The sequence below is a fragment of the Anas platyrhynchos genome, chromosome 2 (assembly GCF_047663525.1).
Source record: "Anas platyrhynchos isolate ZD024472 breed Pekin duck chromosome 2, IASCAAS_PekinDuck_T2T, whole genome shotgun sequence".
Lineage (NCBI taxonomy): Eukaryota > Metazoa > Chordata > Aves > Anseriformes > Anatidae > Anas > Anas platyrhynchos.
The window spans coordinates 108,366,483-108,392,040 of record NC_092588.1 but is presented as its reverse complement, the minus strand read 5'-3'; the positions used below and the strand labels follow the sequence as shown (position 1 = coordinate 108,392,040).

General features: G+C 38.8%; 1 protein-coding gene across 3 annotated transcripts in view; it reads right to left on the bottom strand.

Annotated features, from left to right (window-relative positions):
• The window catches only part of KDM1B (lysine demethylase 1B), a 28,796-nt gene that overhangs the window by 3,040 nt on the left and 198 nt on the right, over window positions 1–25,558 (bottom strand). For 2 of the 3 annotated variants that reach the window (XM_038174019.2, XM_038174018.2), the window contains exons 2-21: window positions 25,463–25,514; window positions 22,849–22,951; window positions 21,866–21,990; window positions 20,064–20,153; window positions 19,172–19,283; window positions 18,429–18,545; window positions 17,399–17,437; window positions 16,109–16,313; window positions 14,816–15,000; window positions 13,705–13,881; window positions 12,769–12,843; window positions 11,242–11,379; window positions 9,663–9,834; window positions 8,456–8,583; window positions 6,904–7,035; window positions 6,164–6,238; window positions 5,106–5,222; window positions 3,988–4,113; window positions 2,321–2,443; window positions 343–495 (exon numbers count right to left, since the gene is read on the bottom strand). In XM_038174019.2, the coding sequence (XP_038029947.1) occupies window positions 343–495; window positions 2,321–2,443; window positions 3,988–4,113; window positions 5,106–5,222; window positions 6,164–6,238; window positions 6,904–7,035; window positions 8,456–8,583; window positions 9,663–9,834; window positions 11,242–11,379; window positions 12,769–12,843; window positions 13,705–13,881; window positions 14,816–15,000; window positions 16,109–16,313; window positions 17,399–17,437; window positions 18,429–18,545; window positions 19,172–19,283; window positions 20,064–20,153; window positions 21,866–21,990; window positions 22,849–22,938 (2,379 nt within the window). In that variant the 5' untranslated portion in view covers window positions 22,939–22,951; window positions 25,463–25,514. The remainder of the gene's footprint in view (window positions 1–342; window positions 496–2,320; window positions 2,444–3,987; window positions 4,114–5,105; window positions 5,223–6,163; window positions 6,239–6,903; window positions 7,036–8,455; window positions 8,584–9,662; window positions 9,835–11,241; window positions 11,380–12,768; window positions 12,844–13,704; window positions 13,882–14,815; window positions 15,001–16,108; window positions 16,314–17,398; window positions 17,438–18,428; window positions 18,546–19,171; window positions 19,284–20,063; window positions 20,154–21,865; window positions 21,991–22,848; window positions 22,952–25,462; window positions 25,515–25,558) is intronic. The other variant, XM_038174020.2, reaches the window with a different exon arrangement.

The window sequence follows — 25,558 nt, the reverse complement described above, 5'->3', positions numbered from 1 at the left end:
GTTTCGATATAGAAGGCACCTGTGCCATCAGCAGCGTGCATTTGTTACATTACCCACAAATACAGTAACAGCAAGATAATTTGACTAAAAATACAAGTGGAGCATGTTGTCTTGTCATACTGTGTTCTTACAGTTATGCAGTTTGCTCCCAACCTCAGATATTTGGCAAGCGTCCTGTTCCCAATAATAGGAATTAAAGAGGGGTCTGTGTCAAAATCAAGAAACATCAGTGTATTTGTGTAACAGAATATTTATATGCTACCTCTAAATTAATAAGCGTTGGCTAACAAAAGACGATCTTTCATAAATAGTTCCCCAATAACCTTAAACAAAGATACCTACCTCACCAGCAAAAAAAACTTTTCCTTGTATGTCTTCAGCTATAATGTCATAAGCTTCACCGCTGCCTCCTGTTCTTACGAAGCTGTATGCCATCTGGAGCCATGGATCTTTGCTCCATCGAGTAACAAAAAACTTTACTGGGTCTGGAACCTCCTGTGTAATCAAGGTAAAGCTTATGTGCTACGCAGAAGAACTCCTGTTTGGATAGCTTTCCATAATCTTTAGAGGGTATGCAGTATTATTACAACACAGATTGGATTAAATTCCAGAATTAAATTCTAGGCTTCCTTTGGTGACTACTGGCATAATTTTATTACTAGACATGTCTGATGGCTGAAACATTACAGTTGCACTGTTTTGAATGCAACAAATCTGGATATTGTATCTAGAACTATCTAGAAAAAAAAAAAATCCTGTTAAAATACCAGTATCAACATCACTCAGTATGTTTGTGTGTTTAACATAAGCACTTTACGTCTTAGTAAGGCACAATGCTTGCAAGTTTGCTAGCTTGTTAAATCTCAAAATATCATCTCCATTTTGTGGATTATTTTATTCCAATGGAGAAATAACATGTCTAAAATCAGAAAGTGAGCTAGTTTGAAAGCTAGGTTCAGGGAGAAAACAGAAAACTAAGTCCATAGTTGAGCCTTGAGAGTAATACCATCTATTCTTTGTCACACTACAGCATGTAAATTCCACACCGTTCTACCAAAAAGAGCCTGAACAACTGTACAAGGGCTCGGTTAACTACAGCTGTGTCTTACTCTTAAGGAGTTTGTGATAAGTAGACAAAAGTACCTCTGATTGTCTCTTGCACAACATCTGATATCAAAATCAGACTATTCCGTTCAGGCAGCACCCAAAATACTAGAGTGCAAGCAATCAAAACAAGAGCTGGCCAAACAGCTACATATGGCAAGTGGCATGGACATCCCAGAATTGGTACACCCCTAGAAGCCACCTCATCTTTGCAAATCCTGCAGCATTGTGGACAGATGACTGAAATTCACAACTGCTATAAACCATGGGAACAAAGAGGAGAGAATCGTCCTTCTGGGCTAGTGCCAAAACCCAAGCCCTGTTTGTTCCCTGTACGTAAAATAGCAGGTATGTGGACTTGCGTTGCCATGATTCTAGTAACTGTAAAGCTGTCACCAAAAGTTTGTTCAGCAGGTAAAGGAAAGCTTTTGGATGCCAAAAATCTTTCCAGGATTGTTAGTCCAAGCATTCCCTGAGACCTAACTGCTCAGAGTAATTTAACTGCAAGATATTACAGTCCATTAAATAGAGTGCAAATAACATTACTGAGTAATAACCTTCTTCTTGCCCCAGATTTATCGGACTTTTCCTATTAGTGCTTATCCTGATGATGAGCTGGTGGGGAAGTAAGGGAATTTTTACTCTTTTTCTTTACAGTCAAGCTATAGGGCCCTTAACTGATCATCTTGCTTGTACCTCCACCCCCAGGTATCTCAGGAAAGGCTGTTTCTTATTAAAAGAATAACCTTCCCCCACACAGACACCTGCATCTAATTTCAGTGGTTTTTTACACTGGAGGAAAAAAAAAAAAAAAGAATTATTATGCTTAGAGCTTTTATGATGTATTAGAAGCAGGGATAACCAACAAAAAGTTTGGAAAAAAATGACAGTTTAGGAGTGTATTACCTTCCTGAAGTACTGATTTATTTTAATTGTCATTTCTAAAAGCACTTTGAAGGAAAGTTCATTTCTGGTGTTCTATTCAATATGTTTTTTCCTTGGGACGGATCTAAGAAATCTCAATATGTATTTTTTAGACAAGAGACCAAATGTTGTTTTTACCATATTTCAAAGGATGCATATGTCCTCAAACACACAGAAAAAGAAAAAAATCAAACAGGGAAACTTTGGTACTTTAAACATCAGGTAACACAATCAAAAGCTTTGTCTGTTGGCAAGTTAATTCATGGTTTTTAAGAGAAGAGGCTTCTCTTACCTGCTCCTTAAACAGCTCTCGAAGTACAGTCATACACTGCTGCAGTACTTGTTTATCATCTAAATTCTTAATGGTTGTCACAGCATCTCCAGTGACCACTGACATTAAAATGCTTTGTTTGCCCTAGAAACAAAACGTTAACATATTGCATCACTTCAAAATTACTACTTTAGGTACCTGGAGTGCTGCATCCAGGTGTGGGGCCCCCAGCACAAGGAGGATGTGGGGCTGTTAGAGAGGGTCCAGAGGAGGGCCACAAAGATGCTCATAGGGCTGGAGCACCTCTCCTGTGCAGAAAGGCTGAGAGAGCTGGGGCTGTTCAGCCTGAAGAAGAGAAGGCTCTGGGAAGACCTCACTGCAGCTTTTCAATAAAGGGGGTTTATAAAAATGATGGTCAGCGACTTTTTGCTTGATAATTTTGTAGATAATGATAGGACAAGGGGGGGGGGGTGTTAAAACTGAAAGAGGAAGGATGTAGATTAGAAATTAGGAGGAAGTTCTTCACTCAGAGAGTGGTGAGGCACTGGCACAGGTTGCCCAGAGCAGGTGTGGCTGCCCCATCCCTGGAGGTGCTCAAGGCCAGGCTGGATGGGGCTTTGGGCAGCCTGGGCTGGTGGGAGGTGTCCCTGCCCATGGCAGGGGGCTGGAACTGGATGGACTTTAAGGTCCCTTCCAACCCAAGCAATTCTGTGATTCGAGGCTAAGTCCTTAGCATCTGATTCTGGCCAAAGAAAGGAAAGCTCAGTTCTCCTGATGCTTCCTTTCATTTCAAGAAATTTGCTATGATTCAGTAATTTCAAAGATTAAGTAGTGACTATAGAATACCACAGGCTGTCAAATCTATTAAATTCCCCCTCTTATCTATAAGGCAATTCTTCTGTTACTAAACTTAATAGCTATCAGAATAGTGGTAACTATTAGCTGTCGATAGCACACTGAATCTCACGTACAATGAGCTCCTAAGTATTACGGAGAAAACTTCTTTACAGAAAGCCATATACAGGTATTGATATTGTAATAACAGAGTGCAACCTTCACAGGATAGTACTTTTTTTGGTTAAGTCATGAGATTACAGAATGACTTTTAACTGATGCCAAGTAATAAGCAGCACTTGTTAAAGCATGAAAAATTGTGTGTAGGGTGCCTGCTTGGAACTGTCAGGGAAGGGAAACAATGTCAATACACTGGTTTGAATCGTTTTTGAAATCAATTGATTTGGCCTTGCAGAGCTCAGTTTCATGCAAAACCTATTTGTTTTCTGCTGCTTCACACAGACATTCAGGTCACTGCAAGCCAGTAGGTATTAGTAAACTGGCATCAACTTTTTTAGGTTTAAGTAAGGAAACAAAAGTCCTAAACTGGAAGTGACTGGCAGACTTACCCCTATTTGTTCATCTGCAGTTAGGTGTTACACACTTGTTTTCAGGATAGCTTTACACTAAAAACATGAAATTTACTTGTATATTATTTTGTAGACAAATCTGGGAAAACGCTGCCATTTATTACAAAGTATAAATCAACTTTTTCTTGCTAAGAAATGATTCCACTTCTTTTAAGAGTAGCAGGAAAAAAAAGGGGGAAGCTTTCAATTTTCAGTAACTATTGTACCAAGATTACAAACTGTATTTCTAAAGGGACAACATAAAAAACAGATAGTGTATGATACCTCTGGATCCATGTCATAGAAGACGCTAAAAAGTCCACGTTGGCTGGAATTGGGTGGAACGTGGCCAAAAAAATCAGCTCCTTGAATTTTACTGTCCCAAAATCTATAAGGAAACTGCAAGGCGATCTAGAGAGAAAGAAATAGAGAGGGAATCGAATAATTTCATACTACAGAACTCAAAACTGTTCTAACTCTTTTGCCCTTTCCCACTCAATTAGAGGTATACAGTTCTGTAAAGGGGTCTCAAAAAAGATTGTATGGGCCTGTTCACCCAGGGGAACAAGGTGGGAAATAAAACTGAAGTCCCAGAAATTGAAAACAAAATCAAGTTCACAATTTAATTCACTATGGAAAATGCTCAAATTCGGCAGAGTTTTTACAAACTTAATGCAGAACTCAGAATTACCGACAATGGATGGAGATCATTGAATCTTGCCTTTAGATTTCCACACTGCTGTTGTCTGGTTTCTGGCATTACTTCTGTTACTATTTTGTTCTAACCACAGACCTTACGAGGGATCTTTTCACGAGCAATTGTCTTTTTGCACTGGGAAAATGTAGATCTTACACTGGTCAAATACACAGCTTTCAGTATTCATCTGAAGTAGTTCATGTATTTGTTAGGTCAAAAGGAACAGGAATAAGAAAATACTATGAGAGTTTTGGAATATCTAAGATCAATGTAAGGCTTGCATAAAAAGTTTAAGCTGTGAAGTGATTCTGCAAACACTTTCATTTAAAAAAATAGATTTGAGTTGGGAATACTATGAAATACACGGGATCCTTGCTAGGATTTTTCTCTTCCAAGCATTTTAACTATGTACACTGTGCAGGTTAAAAAAGAAATGAACGCAACTATTTCCATTGATTTTTTCTAATAGTAGAGAAATAGAGAAAAGAAGGAGCTCTGCAAAATGTTTCTTTCCATGCTTCCATTCCCTGTCCCACCCCCTCCAAAACTGCATGTAACAGATACGTCACCAAAGATTTTTGGCTAGAGAATACAAGTAAAACCAAATGTCTAGGTGAACCCTGAGAAATGCACAGCAAAAGCAACAGGGCCAAAGCAGCCAATATTTCTGTGAAAAGAAGCTGAAATATATTCCAAATTTCCTTACCTTCTCAATGACTCCTGCTCCCAAACTGTTAATAGCTTTAATTTTTTTTTCTGACAGTGGAGGATTAAACTGAATGGCATTTTTCTGAAGAAGGGCCAGTGGTACGGTCACTAATACCTGAAAGAAATAATTACAGTCACAATAGCAGCAAAAGATGAACGCTGCACTTAAGCCTAATAGCATCCTCTTAACTGTCTTGGATTTTTCGTGTAAGATGCAGCATAATACTCACCAGACGTCTCAAGATTAGTGTCTGATTTTACTGCGCGTTACATTCAGGTGAGAACAGGTCCCTCAGTTCACTCACTGGCTTTTAAGCTGCAGTCTGCTGAATTGCTTGTATCACTGGCTAACCATGCTGCTAATTTTAATACCTCCTGTAAATTATAGTCATTGACTATCAGATTAAAAGAACTGTCTTTTTGAAAGGAGGAAAGATGTGTTTTTGTTGTGTTTTGTTTTGTGTTTTTTTTTTCCTTCAGAGATTCCCACCCTTTAAATTTTGTTCAGCGACATAAGTGATGACAATCCAGTTTTGATCACATTTAGGTTTCGTTTTTAAAATGCCTAAAATATAAATTATGCATCACAAAACAGATGGGGACACAGGAAATAAGACTGACTGAGAAACATGCATGGGTTGTTGAGTCCAGCATCCCAAAGGGAAAAGTTTCATGGGGTAGACTTACATGTCAAGTGGGGTAAAGCTGAGTAGGGAATGGAACCAAAAAAAAAAAAACCATCTGCCATCCTAACTGTCACTTCAGAGACCAGATAAAAATCTATGTGATTCACATTTTTATAGTGCTAACTTTATAGACCTTAGCTCTTTAAATCAACTAGTACTCAAAACTCAAGCATGTGGAATGAAAAATATGTTCTGTGACATGCAAATACAGGTCATTGGAATATACGGGTGAGTTTTCATCTTTGAGAGAGTAGAAATTGGACTAGAGAGTCTTCTGAGGGAAAGGAAGGGGAAAAAAAAGGGAGGGGTCCTGTGGTCAATACTGCTCTTGTGTTCTCCAAAATCCATAAAATTGAAGCATATTGGTTACCTTTTGGGTTCTCCACACTGTTCCTTCTGCAGTAGTGACCTGTACTTCTTCACCAGAATAGTCAATGCTCTGTACCTATTGAAAGGCAAGTGCAAAAACATTATACTACAAAATCTATATGTGCAATATAAAGTCAGACAAGAATAGCTAATATAGCACCAGTCTGCAAACTAGTTAAGTACAAATATCCACAGAAACATTGAAAGAAAGGAAAAAAAGCTTCTATGTAGCTGAAAAAGAAAAATCATGATTCTAACATACCAGCTCATCACATTATGTTTAAGTACAGATGGTCCTCAGAGAGGCTTTCCAGAAATAGTATAAAGTGTTCCTTACTAGAGAGTTCATTACTGTTCATTACAGTATTCTTTAAAAATTCAAGTTAGTTAAAGTGATTTTTTATTACTGTATACCTTTGACACTGCATTCATCAAATACTATGATTAAATTTATATAAAATTATTAGACTGCACTCCATTTAGACTACATTTAGACTGTAGAAATACAGCTGTATTTCCAGTATCAGAGATTTAATATAAGTAGTATTACTTGATGCTAATGGCAACATCAATAATTTAATTTCTGATCAGTCAGAAACTTAACTTGTCCTCTCTTTTCTTAAAGCTAAGCTGGGATAACTGCAGCTGCAGATTTACCTGGTCGAAAAGAATATAAAAGATATGATGTGGTGTGTCAAAGTAAAGCAAGGCAAGTACTACATTAACATTTTCCACACTTACTGGGAAATTCAACCGGATGTCCAGTCCTTCTGCCAGTGTATCAATCACTGTAGAATACCCCACAGTTAGAAGAGTGTGATCTCCAGCAAACTGGGCAAAAAATTCGTTATGGTCCCACGAGCGTGCAGATACCTGTGGGCAGAACATAACTAGCTGTCGCTACTGGTGAGGTGACATGGGTACTAGCAGAAGTCACGCAGCTTAGAAGAAGCCTCCCTAATTCCCTTCACAACCTGGGGAGGGGGGAGGAAAATACAGCACAATAATATATTGCAGTGCTGACAAAAATAAATGGCTTATTTTCCTGAAAACTCTAAATGGCGTGTAAATTGCTCGATTAAGAAAAGTAATAATATGAGTTGGTCACCAGCACATAATTTATAGTTCTGCTTAGGACCGAAAAAAAAAAAAGGTACAGAAATTCAGGTAGATAGTAGTTAATTTATTTCAGTTTTCTCTCTCCAGCAAAGCAGCCAGATTTTACAGCCCTAAGACTTCCAATAAAAATTGAAATACTTCCTACCATGAGAGGGAAATGAGATATTAAAAGATCTCAATATATTTTTTCTCTAACTTTGCAGATTTTTCCATGATATCTTTCATTGACAATAATGATATTTGCACTACGCAATCACTACTTGGCAGTTAAAAATCTGAAGCAGTTCTCCTCAAACTGCTATTGAAATGCCAATTCCTAACACTGCAATTGCATTTACCTCATATTTTGATTTTCAAATCAACAAGAAGATAAGTTTTAGCATCTGTCTTATTTCCCCTGGGTGCTAATGAAGTGGAAAAGCTTGACAGATCAAAATATTCTCCATTGATTGTCCTGGTATAACACTGTCTTGCAGATTTTTGTTATTTCTTATATGCTTCTCAGTTCAGATCAGATTTGTGCATCTGCACATATCAATCAGCTCTTCCACTACCAGCATAAGTTTGACCCTAAACATCTCTAACCTAAGCAACAGGATTGAGTAAATAACACACTGCAAACGTCATCATACTTTGATATTTCCTGAACCTGCTTGGTTAACTCTGAAGTCGCGAGGAAAGCCAAGTATCACATAGGCAACAGAATACCTAGGAGTGGTGAACTGGGGCCCACCGTCATGGTGTTGGAACATTTCAGAAGTTAAATGCTTTTATTCTCAAGATACCTAGCAAGGTAGAGAAATACCTCAGTTTTTAAACACAACTGAGAAGCAGAAGTCACACACAACATCTGAGGCCAAGTAACCCTCTTGTGAATTCTACCACCCAGAATCTCAGCAAAATGCCCTGATTCCACTGCACCAGCTACTCACAACTTCTAAAGTTAAAGAGGATATTGCTGCAAGCACCTCATGAACTCCCTTTAGATTACTTAATGAAGTGCTGGAATTTGTGTCACGATGCTTTTAAAGAACGGGTTTGGGATATAGGAATAGTTTAGGGCTAGCTGGTTCTTCCTTGGGGCCACGGATGAATCAGATAGCTTGTCAATGTCACTTGCAACACTATTTTCTATAGAGCTCAACCATGTCAAAAAACAGCTGTCAAAACTCACCTGAGAGAGATTGCTGCCACAGGCATACTCCAAGTTACTGAGATGGAACTGTAGGACTTTTTCTTCCAGCTCACTGAACTGGATACCAGACTCCTGAACGAAGGCTTTATAGATCTCCTGTATTTTCTCTGTAAAAGAACATGTTTAAAATAAGAATATATCAAGATTCATCAGAAGTCCTACTGCATTTCAGTATGCTATTCTCTGGATCACATGATTTTCAAGATTACTACTAGTTTGGACTAAGATCTTTTTCGTCTCCCCCAGAAAAAGAAAGACAAGATCCTTCTGGTGATAAAATGTAGCTTTGTTGTTTAAACATAGGTTTCCCTACTAAAATCTTTCAAAAAGGAAACATACATAACTTCAGGAAAAAAGGAAAAAAAAAAAAAGGTTTAAAAGATTTGTTTTTTAAAGGGCAACAGCATAGTCGGGATAGTCAATTGAGACAGTAGAGAAATTAATTGTTTAGTTATCAATGGACAGTTGAAGATATTTCAAGGAAAAGAGCACTTCAATATAACAGAGAATCCTTGCAAATAAATAATTTTTTTTAAGTTAAGGAGATGAGAAATTTGATCCAGAGTTCACTGAAGACCACAGGAATTATTAATTCTGCCTTACTGAGCCCACAGTGAAAAGATTTGGGATGCAATCATTTCCAAGTAAGTTTTACTTGTTGTTGAATATACTTGCATGCTGTAAGTGGGAGGCATTACCAACAGAGATGGGGACATTCTTGGCAGTAAAAGGCTTTGATCAGGCTCTTTTTTAGACAGATTAGTCATGATGAATAAAACTAATGGCTAGCTATATCCTGCTTTGGTAAGAAACAAGTCTTACCAAAGTACTTACAAAGAACTGCTATTGCCACTAGTTTTCTGTATACCAAAAAAAAAAAAAAAAAAAAAAAAAAACCTACATCTTGAAAACAAGATTTTACATTAAAAGTAATACAGAATTCTAAAAGCCTTCAAATTAGGCCTCCTTAAAACACATGACATTTTAGACTGTGTGTATATGGTAGTCATTCAATTTCTCTTCGTCCTCCTGAGAGTCACGTTATCACTGCTGTATTTAAGGTCAGATGTGCAGCCACACACTTTTAAAAAGGGCCAATGTAAAAGGCAATTTAATACAAAACTCTGAATTCTGATGGTTATGAGCACAGCCAACATCTTCACTTTTAAATACATCTCCCACTTACCACCAAGAGGAACATCTTGATGTTGGGTTTTATCTTTTCTCCACTCAGAGACAACATCTAGGATGGCATTGAAATGAAAGTCCATACGTTTATCAATAGTGGGATCTGTTATCCTTCCACCTTCCTGGATCAAGTCACATTTCTCCCCTAGTTTGTGCATTTTAATGCCAAGCTTAAGAAAAAGACATTTTATTGCTTTTTAAATATGGAAAATCTACAGTGCCTAGCCTGCTCACAGTTATTTAAAGAAAGGTGAATCCCTCAGATTTAAGTGATGTCACTTAAAAAACATCCATGAGTTTAAATAATTAGTCAGATTAACTCAGACTCTCATCCTTGTAGCACTGAAATACCAACAGCCCTTCTATCCCTTAATTGTCAACAAACCATGTTTCCCCACTCCTCCATCCTTTTCTATATCGTGGATTCTCTGAAACCTAGTCTCCAACTTCCCTATCAAGTCAGGGGCTAGAACAGAGTTGTTGGGTCTGTACTCAGTCACGATGAACCAGTTTCCTTCATTTTTACCTTGCCTTATCTTCTTTTTGCCATTGAAATCAGTTCTTTTCCACAGCTTTCTGGTAACTTATCCCCCAACAGTTCCCTACGAGTCAGGAATCAACAGAATGCATCTCGCCAGATATTGCCCATTTCGTTAGCAAACAAGCAAAGAAATGATTTTGAATTAAACCTAGTATCTTGCCCTGCTTGTCCAGCTTGTATCAAACACCCAACAGACCTAAGTCAGAGAACAGACTGTATGTTCCACAGTCGGTCTGGAGAAAATACCACTAGAATAGCTCTAATTTCTTCCTAGGGCCTTGTTAACTTAAACTGCACCCCAGGGTTTTTTTGCATACCCTCACATATCTCCAAGGCTATTGCTCACCGCTGCAGATCAAGATAGAGCTGGACTTTGAATCAAAGATGACATCAAAGACCACATGGGAATGGGCACCCAACTTGTATTCAGAAGTCATCACTCCTCACCTCATAACTAAAACGTGACTTAGAACCAAAAAATACATTTTTGTTCTTCATGACACCATAGAGCACTACACTGTTAGAACAACACGGGCTGGATGTGCATGCCTCCCTGAACAAACTCCAAACTCAAGTTCCACTTAGTAAGCGTTATTTGATCAGAATCAAACTAGAAATAGAGGCCAAGGCAAGGCAAGTCTATCATGGACACAGGTATTACAGCAGCACAGCAACAGCCTCCCTCAGTAAAGCCCTTCTCAGCTCCGAGGATTTGCCTGTACTAGAATCAGCAGGCTGCCAGGAGCCTTTTTACATTTTTATCTCCAGAAAAGGGCAAAAATGTGGTTACTTCTGGTTCTAAAGCTGAAGCCACCCTAGCTAGCTTTACATAAGGTGCTCGAGATCGTTCCACAGCCCTTGTCTGTCCCCAGCTGTTACCAAAGATAGGATAACAACGTGGAGTTTACTTAAAATGCAGAAGAGCATTTTAATCATGTCATGAAAAAGGACTCCCACCCCTACCCACCCACCCACGCCTGACTTTTAACAACACTTTTGCACTAACGATAATGCATGACCACGGTAGGGAACCCACTTGCTCACACATTAGTGCCATTGGGTTGTTGACACATCCATTGACGATTTGGGCGCCTCTTCCAACGGTGACTCCCGTGAACGTCTTATCATCCCACACTCGGCCACCAATTCTGTCTTTAGCTTCTAAGACAATGACCTGTGACAGAATGCAGTTCAGGAAATTGCGAGGCATGATTATAATAAACATATCTGCTCAACTCAAGGGGGAAAACAAAGCAAAACCGGACAAGCAAACTAAAAGCAATCCATCGACACTAACAATCTTAACACTATTTTTGTTTCTTGATATAGATCATTTATGCATTTAAATTTTAATTTAAAGGTTATTCTTTAGGATATATATACATGTAAAATATATGATACTTTAAGAAGCAACCCTAGTTAAAAAAATATATATATATTTTTTTTAAAGTTAAAGACCTATTCAAAAAATCTAAGAATTGGGAGTTCAAGGTGTGCTAGAGACTTAAATACAATTATCCGATTACAGTTTCCACCTTAGGTCCTCTATAAACCTTTTGGAGAAGTTTATTCCTGTGGTATTCCGAGAATACTTTATGGTCATATTTCTATCATTTACACATACTTTCTTCAGCATCCACCACTTAATCATAGTCAGACAGAGGATACTGGACTGGATGGATATTTTATCTGACTGAATATGTTTATATTATTTACTTTTATTATATTTTTATCTTTAGATAAGTCTTTTTAAAAATAATAATAATTAAAAAAAAAAAACTCAATCTCTCCAGAACAGCAGACAGCAATAGGAAAAAAAAAAAAAGACAATGTAAAAAATAATTACAATCAATATATTTCATATATTTAAAAAAAATGTCCTGCCAGTTGATAACTACATATTTTACTGCAGGAGGGCTTTCCACAGGACTCAATGGGCAATAAGGCTGCACTGCAATTTGCTCTTCAATAACCAATGAATGAGATAGTGGCACAATAGGATCTAGGGTTTCACTTAAAAAAAAAAAAAAAAAAGGAAAGTAACGTGCTCATTCAGTTCCTTAAACATCAGTCTTACAAACATTTCATGTGCAAAGAGCCCCACAAATTTTCATAAGAACACTCTAATGTGTAAAATTATGTCAACATGTAAATATTGTGGGATCACACTGGTAATGACAAGTAGGAGGGAAAAGGGAGATGCACATTTTTAAATTAAAAAACAAATAGGTACATTAAATTGCACAAAGGAGAGAAAATGTCCTCTCTTTTAAACATCCATCATCAACGGTTTTATTATTTGGACATGAATATCCCTGTCTTCCCTGTCCTCCCAACCCAAGTCTGTGCAAAATATTCAGTACTTGCTTTGCTGGATTTTAGATAAAAGTAAATGCTGTCTTTAACAGCAGCTTTACTCAGTAAAATTCCAGATTTCACAAATTAATTAGAATTCCCTATACTTAGATGTTTATAACAAGAATATTGTTAGGCTATAATATTTTCAAACATTTTCAAAGCAGAAGTCTGATTTTTTCAAGTAATGTACTCTCCACTTTCTTACCTTAATTCCAAAGTTGTGCAGTTGTCGGGCTGCTGCTAATCCTGCTGCACCAGCCCCAACAATAATGACAGATTTCTAAAAAATAGTAAAATATTTAAATAAATATTAATAGTCAGAGCTAAAATAGAAGTGATCATTGCACACAATTCTTGCTAAATTTTAAATACGCACAGATTTCAGAATTTTAAGTGGTCTTGTCCTCTAATATAATCAGAGATCACTTTTAGAAATGATATTGCATTTAATATATAGAAAAGGCCAATTGTAGCTTTGAAAAAAAGTTAAAGTTTTTAGGCATTTTAAATTCAGATGTCTCGATTTCTTATAACTGGAACAGCTGAAGTTATCTAACAAGCTTTGTAACTATTTTAATCACAAATTGGGTTGACCAATAAAAACTGTTTTATAAATTGTGACCACATAGAAATATGCTTTCCATATGTAAATCAATTTACTATTTCTAGGAGGTATTCCGTTACAGAACATGGTCATTCTACAAGTTTCTACAGATTGCTACTCGTAAGGATGTACCCTTTAATCATAGCTCTTGCAACCAGAGAAGGAAATTCCTGTTATATTCTATGGAATATAATATGGAAGCTGTGGTGTGCTACAGCATTAAGCCATAAGAAGAACCGAGGCATATTGAATGTTGTTCCCACAGTTCCCATCCATCTAAAAAGCACAAATCCACAGGACTGGACTTCACAGATGTCTGGGTGAATACAAACCTTGCTGGCAAACTCCAGTGTCTGTAATTTCGGTAATCATTGAAAGCAGATGAGGAAGGACCATGTGAAAAACATGCAATATGTTTGCTTTTAGATGCAATTCTGACTTAAATGACAAATAATGAGGAAATAGAAACAGAAAAAAAAAAAAAGTATCCCACAGTTTTATAGCATTAATAACACAGGGATTTTTACAGCTACTTACATTGTGGTATTCTTTAGGAAGAAGATACTGGTCAGGACTGACTGATAAAATCCCTGTATTAATTAGTCCCTTCCTTGTCATAAAATAAAGTATCCTTTCCATTTCCTGTACACAGCGAATACGCACAAGCCCCCGTACAATGATATGATGGATACATTTTTGAGGGGTGAGAGCCTCCTGTAAAGGAAAAACAAAAGACACACAAAAAAGGAAATGTTGATAGTCAAATATATTCAATATTTTCACATTTGCAGTGTATTTAAACTGTAGACCAGATGTTAAGGTTAATCATGACTCAGAGAGGTTTCTGAGAGCATTTTCAAAGCAAGTTTTATGGAAGTTTCTTGCTAGCCAGCTGTACAGATGAAGGTAACAATTTCTCTCTTCCAACTTTCCTGTAGATAGAAAGTTAGACTGACACAGAATAAAAGCATGAGTCTAAAAGAAACTCCTGCAAACTCCACAGTATGCTCTATTAATACAGCAGTGGCCTTGAAATCCATCACAGACTGCAAAATCAATCTACCTGGTGGCAATGGTCAGTGGCATTCACAATCCACACCAAATAGCATTCCAAATAAATATATATATATATATATCACTATCCAACAGCTTCATATTAATCAAGGTATCAGTATCTGAAAGCTTCAGTATGTGAAATTCTAGCTGGCTCTTGAGTTCATTTATATTGAATATGACAGAGGAAACTCCACTGAAGTAGTTTTGTAGCATTAACATAAATGAAAAGAATCATGCCCTTGTCCAATATTCATACAAAAAATATCATAAAGCACCTCCAAAACATTAAGAAATGTCCAAGTGTCCCTTTAAAAGCTAATAGCTGGGCAGACTCAAAAGTTTTAATGCTTATAAAATTTTTGTGTGTGCTGCAAAATAAGCTCCTAGGCATTAAAACTGGAGGGGAAAATAAAAAAAGGAAAAAGAAAAAGTCTTAGGTTTTCCTTTCTAGGACAGGAACATTTTTTCTAGTATACAGGATATATCTAAGAAGAGAGTATAATTGCTTTGCCCTCTTCCCCTCAAAATCTCCACATCCCGTAGCAGTAGCCATTATTTGTAAGCAAATAAATTAACTTTTAGCACATCTTACCTTGCAGTTTGTGTACCACAGAGCCAAAATTAGGTTTCTCAAGGCCAAATACATGGTTGGGTCTCGTGAATATTCTGGGAACTCATAGAGCTCATCCAGTTCCATGACATCCGGCCTCACACAAAGTGCTTTCCCACATTCATTGGGCTGGTAAAAAGGCTGGAAATATTTGTTCATTCCTGCAACTGAATAAAAACACATGGAGAAAAAAGAAAGAAAAAAAAATGTCATATTCCATTGTATTTTTTTATCCTTTTCCCTTTACGAGCAGCGAAGCATCCCAACCTCCAGCCACTTTTTGAATGATTTCATTCGTATCACTCTCCCCTCTTACCCTCTGGGCTGTGTGGTGCTAATTATTGTCCTGGTACCTGATGTGTCTTGGACCTGTCAGAGCTTAAGTTTTGCTAGAGAGAAACACTGTGTGCCCTCAGATGCCATGACAGGTCCAACATGGAACAGCATCTGAATTCAATTCCAAGGTCTAGCACCACTGTACCCCTGAACCACTTTCATCTTCAGCTCCCAACACCACCCAGGGTGAAAAGTAACTACAAGTAATCCTCCTCCATGTGAAGCAATGGTAGCTCTGCGTAATGAAGTTGGTTTTCTGTTTGTTAAGCAGATAAGCATCCATTCAATAGAGGAGTGGATTTATTTTCAGCACCTAAGGAAAGCAAAGCCTGCTAGGATGAGACAGAAACTGAACTTTCCTCAAAGCACTCCCTCTGAGCTAGCATCGAAGTGCATCATATGGACAAGTATGGGAATTCTGCATTACCTTTTTCCGTACTGGGCCTATTTTGCAGATCAGCACACCCAGGCTATCAGTCTCACAGAGATGTTATTAGCAAAAAAGTTAACCTAAGCTGAATCCAAGTGCCTTAAGAAACCCAATCCTTTTCTCCAAACCCCAAAGATTGCCACTATCAAAACTAGCAGAATCACATTTTGTTTTTATAAATCTTTGTTTCCTTAAGAAAGCAAATGATTGCTAAGTACCCACATACTAATTTCCCATTTGTATTAAAAAAAATAACAGGTAGTAATCCAAAAGCCTACGAGATCTGATTACACCTTAAATAAACGCCATGAGAAATGTGTTACCTTTATCTTACACGCGAATAAATTGCAACAAAGAAGTACAGAGGCAGTCACACAGAGAGGGTGTATTAGTGCTGAGAACAGAACCGTTGTTGCTGAGTCAGGAGCACTGTGTGCCTTATAAACTCGGTTATAAGACAAAATTCATCACACCTATTTAAGCAACAGAGCCCTGCAGATGGCTCTTACCAGTCAAATTAGGCACGCTCTTTAGGTGCTCTAACTTCACAAGGTTGGATTCACCAGGTAAACGATTAGTGCTGGTACAGGATGGACTCATGCCCACGCAGTCTGGATAATATGCAGCTAGAAAGGGAGCTGCCACACTGTCTTTCAGCAAAGGAGGGAGTATGAGCATGGAGTACCACCAATGGTCTGAAACTTCAGCCACTCTCTGGCCAAGCGGAGAAGTGAAGGAAAGAGGGGAGAAGAGAACACGTCAGTACTTTGAAAACGTTGGAAAATGAACCAATTCCCCCCTCCCTCCAAAACTGAGACCAAAAAGCACTAGAAGTACCAATCTCAGAATGGCAAGTCAAAAAGACATTTTCTCTCCCTCTTTCCCCTTCCTCAGCCTGACACAGAAAACCTGCAGTCTGAACATCTTCCTCAGAAACAGAGCTGAACCTTCACAAACTCCACGCCCATGTGGAAAGCAAACAGATGAGACGTACCGTGATGATAACCTAATCAGGCCCTTGAGAAAACATTTACAGTCGCTTATGCATCCAGAAATCTGAACTTAGAAAAGTCTAAACTGTTCAATTTTATTTAGATTCTGCTATCCCCATCCAAGACCTTCTGAAACCCTAACAAATGCTAACGATTCAGCCTCATTTACAAAGCAAACATGCATTAAGGAAACAAAACCACCAAGCTCCTCCAAGAGTCAACAATAATCTTGGACAGGTGTCCTGAGAAAGAGGTACCTCAGAGACACTTGCCAACGACAGCTTATTGAACATCAGATCATCCTTGATCTGAAATGCAGGGTTACATAGTCATAAAGTCATTGCAACACCAACATACATCAGGTTTTGTGTGGTAGGCAAGAGGAGAGAGAAAACATGGTTTGGTGTTCTTTTGCAGCTTTCAAAAAGAGAAGACTAGTCTGACTAAAGATAGAAACCACCTGGAAGACAGGGAAATTTGGGGATTATTTGTATGAAAGCTGGCAACTGAATGCTGTTGTTTTGCCTGATCAAAAGAGAGGATTAGGAGAAAACTTTGAACCACTGATCACAACCCAAAGACACAGAGAACCACCTGAAATCTAGCTGGTAGCGAGGGAAGAGAGGAAAAAGATGAGAAAGTAGAAAGCCCGAGGCTCTGTTGCAAATAGTGTCCGACAATTTCCTGAGCAAAATGCATAAATGCTACTAAAATTGGCCAAAGGACAAAGAAAAGGAAAGACATATGCCATGCTTTAGGGTTGGTTTTATATTCTAGAACAAATGAGGAGGAACAACCACTACTCACCAAGTCCTCAGGCATGGAACACTGGTCTGAGCCCTCCGTCTGAAAGAAAAGTCAATTGAGTCAGAGCTATTCTTAGGCCGTGGGACAAAAATTAAATATAAAACAAAGCAATTTGGCTGTGGCATAGTTCCTTAAGCATAAAAACCAAACCAAAGAATTAATTAGTGTTAGCTTTCTGTAGCACAGGCGTTTGTATTAGTAAAAATAAATACTAGAGAAATGCATAGTTAAAAACACAACACACCATGAAACCAAAACACCCTAGAAAATGTTTCTCATTTGTTAAATAAAATAGTCTCTACTGACCAGACATTAAGATATAGGTCTTATTCCATGAAATGGAGTGGAACATTGAAACAAATAAATTCGGGGGGAAGGGGAGGAATTTATAGAGAAATTCTGGGAAGATTCCACATTTTGCAGAGAGAAAATCTTCCAGTGTAGACTATAAAAACAAAGTTCTCTCATTTATTTTAAGAATATCACAAAGTTCCAAGATGAAATGCCAATCCTTTCATGTTGTCAGTGTTTTCATGTTATGTTTTTAGCTATAACAATTCTATGGCACTGTAAGGACTCTCAAATTTCAGGAGTTACCTTCAGGCCAAAGCTGAATATTTTCCATTTAAAGCCCCACGACAAACTTGATAAAAATTAATAAAAGCTCATTAAGCTTTTCAAATGTTTTCCTCAATAGTAAAGTATGGCCAAACAAAACAAAACAAAACACATATTTTGGTGTATGTCTATTTTATACATGCGGATAGTCTTTTAGTAGCTTTAGAAAGAGTGATTTTACAGTTGACTGCAGACAGAAAGTATTTCAGATGCTTCTTTCTTGATATTTTCTCTCAGGAAACAAAAAAAAGCCAAACAGCTTGTAGGCTTTTAAGCTATGCGGCTCTCCAGGCCATCGGACACTTGTTTCGAAATTAGAAACATTAAGCAGCAAAACAAGAAGTAATTTATGTCTGCAAACAAGAAAAATGTACTTGTTAGTTTCAGAATGAGCAAAAGTCTTCTATGCTACCTTGGTGGAATTGTTTAGTTTCATACCACATCTGTATGTTTTTGCTATCTGTGGTGTCAGCTGGATTTCCTTTGTCAGCTGACGCCATTTACCACATTCTGGCTTCGTGCACTGCACCTACAAGTCGAAAAACAAACATGTTTTCACTCGTTACTGACTGATTACAGATAAGGTTAATGAAGCATAACTAGCTGATCAGAAAGAAGGTAGACATGAGGAAATTGTTAAACACAATTGTTAAATTCATTCTCCTGTAATGCTCAGGACATCAGTAAGATGTTTGGTATATGTAAACATAAATCTTGGGTCAATCTCCTATAAGACTTTATTTCACTACAGAACCTAACTCCAAAATTGATTCAATACCCAGTTACACTACTGTCTTCAGTGAGCTTTCCAGGTGTTGCTGCAAAAACAGATCATTCACTACTTCAAAAATAATAATAATTTAGAAAAAAAAAAAAAACTTCCTTCTATTCCCATATCTCCTCTTCTCCCTTTACCAGGGAAATTATCTTGAGCTTTTCCCAAGCTGTCTGATACTAGAAAGCCCATCTGAAAACTCAGCTGACCTACTGCTTGATCATACAATATCAGAAAATCTTTCAGTGCAAGAAATCAGGAGAAGATAGAAAAGAAGGGGCAAGGGGAGCTCATTTAAGCATCAGAAGAAAACCGCGTACCTTCTCAGGCTACCATCACACTGAAATACACCCTCTTACGTAAATCACTCTCTGTCTTACCCAGTAAGGAAGCTGTTGATCAGCCATGAAGGCTTTTGGACTGGGCTCGCTTTTACCATTACTTGTCCAAATCCTTTTCCAGGCGGTATATTTCTCATAACCATCTTTATGGCTAAGAAGAAAGAGAAAATAAAACAGCAAGCAGTTGGAAAACTGAATGATCTATTTCATTGTAGGCAACAGTGGTTATTCTAAAATTAAACATTTTATATAAGGACAGAGGAATAAGGCTGCAGAGCTCTATATTTTCCTATTAAATACAGAGGAAGTCATGGCTCTTGTGATAGCAATAAAGAGCATCCTGACCGCTATGTCCTCTTGATAATGAGCAGACTTCCTGGAATCTGAAGTCTGAAGAGAGTTACAGGTACTGCTGAGCACACAAGTACCCGAGAGCCTCAGTAGAGATGGACTCGACTCCCACACAAATGGAAAGGAGCTTGGAGCCTGAAGTGCTCTCTGAGACTCCAGACACTGAACTGCAAGCGCGAAAACCACTCGCTGATTGTGGTCGTACACAGAGGCGAGTTCTCCTGAATTCACATTGTGGAGTGAATCTGCTAACTAAGAGAAAATGGACGTACTTAAAGCTATTCTCATCTTTTAAAATTCTCTGCTGTCATTTTAAAAAGGAGGAAAGGTTCAGAATAACTGTCCCTACAAAACACCTTGCACAAAATAACTGGTTTTGTTCCTGCTACATAATCATGTAGATGATTAGTCCATACAACACCTGCAGTTTTACCACCAACAGCTAAGTGTAACTTCCGATCAAGCAAGCACAGAAGACAAGACTTAGTATTATACATATGTATATTAGGTTTCAGCACTTGCATCATCTGTCAAAATTTAGTAAGAACTGAAAAGGCACAACCTTAATTGGCCAGTCTACCTTCGGTAATAGTGGTCAAAGCATTCATTGCAGAAGTGTTCCCCACAGGAAAGATGATACCATCTCGATGTATAACCATTTTTAGCACATCTGTAAAACAAGAGACATAGAAATAGCTTTATGAAACATTTCAGAAAAAAAAAAAAAATCTCTTGACAATAGCACATTCTAGAATGTGAACAATATCTTCAGGACAAGCCAGGCCATTATGTTCCATTCATGAAGGCTGACTTGCACGAGGCACTACAGCCACACTAATAACAATAACGAGAAGATCATTTCAATTGTCTCAGACATTTCCAGTTTCCGAACTAAGCAGCACCAGATGCAAAGGAGGCAAAGCATACACAATACGCAGTTTTACAGTTGGTCTGGCTTCCAGCAACTTCCCTTCAACAATGGTCCACTGAGCCTTTCTTTAGTAGCCTTTAAGCAGATGGTTCCTGGACACGAAATAGAGTTGCTTTTACACTATGTACTGCAACACACAAAGCATTTTCCAAGTGTCCCTCTCTGTAGGAACTTACCCTTCTTTTACCATTTTTTTTTATTTCATTCTGATATTAGTGCAGGGGTGAGAGGAAGTCATTTCAATGAGTGTTTTTCGTGTATGGGTAATCGATCGATTCATAAGTGATTACAACATCTAGTCCCCAGAACAGCTGACAGAACTATACATGCAAATCTGAATGCAAAACAGATGTTGCCTGTTTTTTTTTTTAACGTGACCAAATTGGCTGCAATTTTAACCCAAAGAGAGAAAACCCTGAGGAATCCGTTACACATTCTGGGCATGTATTCCTGATACATTCTCAGAAAGAAATATCCATTAGCAAAAGATTATATTAATTACACAAAGTGATCACTCTTCACTTAGAAAACTCTCATTAAACTCAATGAAATAATTCAAGACAAACTCATGAGGTAAAAAACAGTGGCCTAAGCTACAAACTGAAATAGCTAGAAATGAAATCTCATGACAAATAAATGATACTGAAAGCACATATTCTAGGGGAAAAATATTTATCTACCACATTAAAGTAACACTTCAGAAACATGACTGTGCAATAACTGTTGTTTCCTAAATAAAAAATAAATCACCAACACAGATTTCTCAGGTGTTTCTCAGGTGTCTGAATTATTTTACATAATTGAAGAACAAATGAAACAAGGAAAGTTTGCCCCAATTAGCTAGGGAGGGGATGATGCCATGTAATTACAGTCTGCCTACTGCATAATGATATCTAATATCTTTCTCATTGCAGACACTGAATGCAGAGTACTGACAAGATGCATCTCCAGGGTGAGAATGCAAAAGGACTGTCCAAAAGTCATGAACGACTTGAGAACAAAGAGTTCAAATAAGCACGATTGTCTCCCAAGACCTAAAACGCGAAGCTGAGACTCTCACTTCAGACTGCAAAAACATTCCAAGAAATTTCTGCAGTACATGATGGTTTCATTTTCCATCTCGAAAGCACGTTTAGCTTCCTCAGGCTACCCTTGCATGCTCTCAGTTTCACAGAAGCAAGGTGTGTTCCAGAAGACACCCTTAATAGCATCAATAAGCTTAATCTATGCTAAAGACACGCTGTATCAGATTTAGTAACTTGTGCAGAAGAAATGTATCCACAAAAGGATAACTGTGACACTTCCCTGGCATCTTAAGTTTCATCTTACTACCATTCAATTTTCTCTCTACATTTAAAAATGAAGGGATTTTTCAGAATGCAGTTAAAATTCCAAATTTCAGCTGCAACTTTAGAGAAGTCTATGAAAAATCAAATTAAAAAGGAACAAACCTTTCAGCTGCACTGGCAAAGCAAACGGGACATGTTGCGGTGCATCCAGCTTTTTCACACTTCCTATATTTCTTCTCTGACGCGTCGTCGTCATCATCTGCTGCCTCAGCCGCTTTCTTCTTCACCTAATAAAGAATAGCTGAAATCTGACCAGAAATGACACGGTTGCGTTTTACACACAGTGGTGTTCAGATAGCTTTGCAGGTTGTGGCATAGCATTGAAAGTTTAAAATGATACAAACAAAACTTTCTAATCCATTGTGAAGTAGCTGCAGCATGAAACAGCTGTCAAAGTAGGTCAGCTTTTCTACCAAAAAAAAAAAAAAAAAGAGTATGGATGGAAATATCATTTAAAGCTAAAAATGCCTTGCCCTACCTTAACTGATGCCACTGAAGAAATTATAAGCAAAGATTCCAGTTCAAATCATAGTTTAAGCTCCATCACATGCTAATGAGTAAGGCCTCAGGCGTTCCTTCTATTTCTCCTTCAGAAAAATCTCTTTTTCATATACTTATTGATATTAATTAGTGGCAATCTTCTCTGCACATCAAATAAAATATTAGGGCCGTGGGGGGGATGACTCCAGATACAAAGCTGTGTACCATATGCCTCTTCTAGGCCTCAAAGGTACTGCGTATTGTGTTGTTTTAGGTCTCAGTCTCGATTGGCAGACAGCCTTGTTTGGCTGCACAGAAAACTCGGATTGTATTTTTAACACATCAAGAATTTACTAGTTACAGAGAGCATTCCTCTTTTCTGAATACTCTTCATAAATAAGGAGCTTTGACTATTTCTTCACAGAGTTAACAAATTCTCCCTCTCCCTGGATAAATACTCTGAGATGATCCACAGTAAAGCATTCTTTCTTTATAAACATAAACAGGGAAAAAATAAAATAAAATAAAATAAAATAAAATAAAATAAAATAAAATAAAATAAAATAAAATAAAATAACGATGTGTTTTTAAATTGTTATAAATACCTGTCTTCCAGAACTCCTCAGAGGAAGGTTGTCTGGAGACTGGTCTGAAGAACATGTCTTCTTCTTTGTTCGTACCCTTCCAGTTGACATTGTACTATTAGACCTGGGGGGAAAAGAAAAAAAAAAAAAAAGCAACAGTTAAGGAAAAAAAAAAAATTAAATTTATCAAATTTGCAGAGCTGTCTAATCACCTGGACAGTACAGCCACTCTTAGAATGCTACTTCAGTCAGAGTTACCTAGACAGAAATCTGTTTAGCTCGGCTATCAGTTCAGGGGAGAAAGGAGAACGAGGCACCATGAGGAAAGGAACAACAATCTTATTTTAAACTAAATTCAGAGTTAAGATTAGATCCTGGAGTACATCCTGACAGGCTATTCCAGATCAGCATACCCTGGATTTCAATAATCTGATTTGTGTTTGCTTTACGTCAAGATCTGGACTGGAATTAGGGTTGGCAAAGTGAATAGACATCAGTCCATAATGCAAGCTTTGAAATACCAGTCTCCACAATGCACTTCCTACTAACTACTGATTTATCGGTGGCAAGAGATTTGCACTGCAAAGCACTTTTCCAAACAGCCTGATCAAGAGATGTTTAATGCCAAGTGAAATACCATTTCCTAGACTCTCCTGTCTCACACCCTCCTGTAAAAAGGCATCAGAATGCAAAGCCTAAACAGCTGCATTTGCATTGCAATTTTAGGCAACTGGAATATCGCAAACTTAGTTATTAAACATACTTTGGGAGAAAAAAAGTTTAACACCACGAGATAGATCTATACTTGTCTTTAACTACATTGGTGGGAACAGGAAGACCATAATTCATCATGCAAGCTGGAAAGCATGTAGTGTGAGAAAGCATGCCAGAGATATGAAAGCACATTTAAAATGGTATTATCAAAGGCGTTCTTTTTGCAGGGGATAAAATAAAATAAGGAGAACCTGGAGGAAGAATTAAATCTAAATGCACTCCACCACACATAAAGGAAATGGAAATAAAACCCTGGTACTACAGCACTGAGTCACGAAGGTTATCTTGTTGCAGTAGGGACTAGGTTGCAATTTTTATTTTTTAATTTTTTTAATATTTTCTGGAATTTCTCAATTCTCCCTGTTGTTCCAGGCCGCATCCTCCTTGTTCAAGCTGGGATGTGCTAGCAGTAGCTACATTCATGAATTTTGCCAGAAGTAAAGGTAGCAGGAGGACAGAACGAGCATCTTTACGAAGTTTCAAATGAAGCTGACATAAACCAAGTAAGTCACTGCTTTATTCTGCCCTCAAGACAGAGGGAATTGATTTGGGTGCAGAAGGGAAGGGAAGATTAACACAATATATGTGAGAAGAGAAATGAGTTTGGACAAACCAATACAAAAATTAATATTTTTTTCTATTTATATATATATATATATATATATATATATTAGAGAGGAAATTATATATTTTCCTCTCTAGTTATATATATAATTAGAGAGGAAAAAAAGGCAATGTTTACTCCCCCAAAAAGCCAACAATGTTCCACCACAGCTTCCCCCACTGTGCGTGGGGGTGGATGAGGATGGAAGGAGAGACAGGAGAGCCAACTGCTGGCATTTGCATGACGTTTCCCCAAAGCACTGTGTAAAGCCCCAGGAAACGGTGCCTGTTCTCCTCTGGGGCTGTCCCTCTGGGTCCGGGGCACAACAGTATGGCTTTGTATCACCTTCATGTATCCTCCTGGCAGTGGACACTAGCTAACCTTCCCTGAATACTGTTGCCATTTGGGCAGAGGCTCTGTCCTCCCTGCTGGCCCTGGCTGGTCTGCAGGTGGTCGCAGGAGAGGTGTGAGGATCCCAGGAGGCACACCGGTGCTGTTTCCTTGCATTTGTGACGGTGGGAGGGGAAAAAATGAGAGAAACGAGGCAGTTATGGCTCGCTAAGAAGTTCTCTGAGGATGTTGAAGGCTCAGGCAGGCCTCGGGTTTGTCAGGGCGGAGGCTGGCGGTAAGGGAGCCCGAATATGTCTGCGCTGTCAGTGCTGCCCGGGGACGAGGAGGTGGGCAGGAGGCGACCGGCTAGCTGCAGGAAGGCCATTGTTATCCAGCTGCGTGTCACTTCGTCCCCAATTCCCCTCCAGAGACCCCACCGGCCTCACCCCACAACCCCCAGCTCCTTGGAGAGGGAGCAAACAGCGCGCACCTCACGGAGCTCGGGGGCTCTGCGCCCTGTGAGCGGGGTCTTGCTGGCTCTGCGCCCTATAAATGTGGTCTTGCTGGGTCTGAACCCTACAAACGTGGTCTTACTGGCTGTGTGCCCTATAAATATGGTGTTACCGGCCGAGGAAACGCGCCCCATGACAGGGGAGAGGGGGACACACAGCGTGCCCCTCGCCGCAACATTTCGCCCTGCCTGGCCTATAGGGGAAAGCCCCGCGGGGAGTTGACAGCAAGTTTGGCTTGGGAGGGGGGAGAAATAATAATAATAAAAAGGAAAGAGAGGAGAGATAAATTAAATAAAAGACAGGAAGAGAGGGGAACGGGAGCGAGGGGCCGCGCACAGCTTCACACAGCTCGGGGCGCCGGCCCCAGCCCCGACCCCAGCCCCGACCCCAGCCCCGGCCCCTGCCAGGCGCTCACCTCAGCGGCCGGAGCCCACATCCACGCGTGTCCGCGCCGCCTCCTGCTACAGCTGAGGGGAGAGGGAAGGGGAAGGGGAGAGGGAGAGGGAGGAAG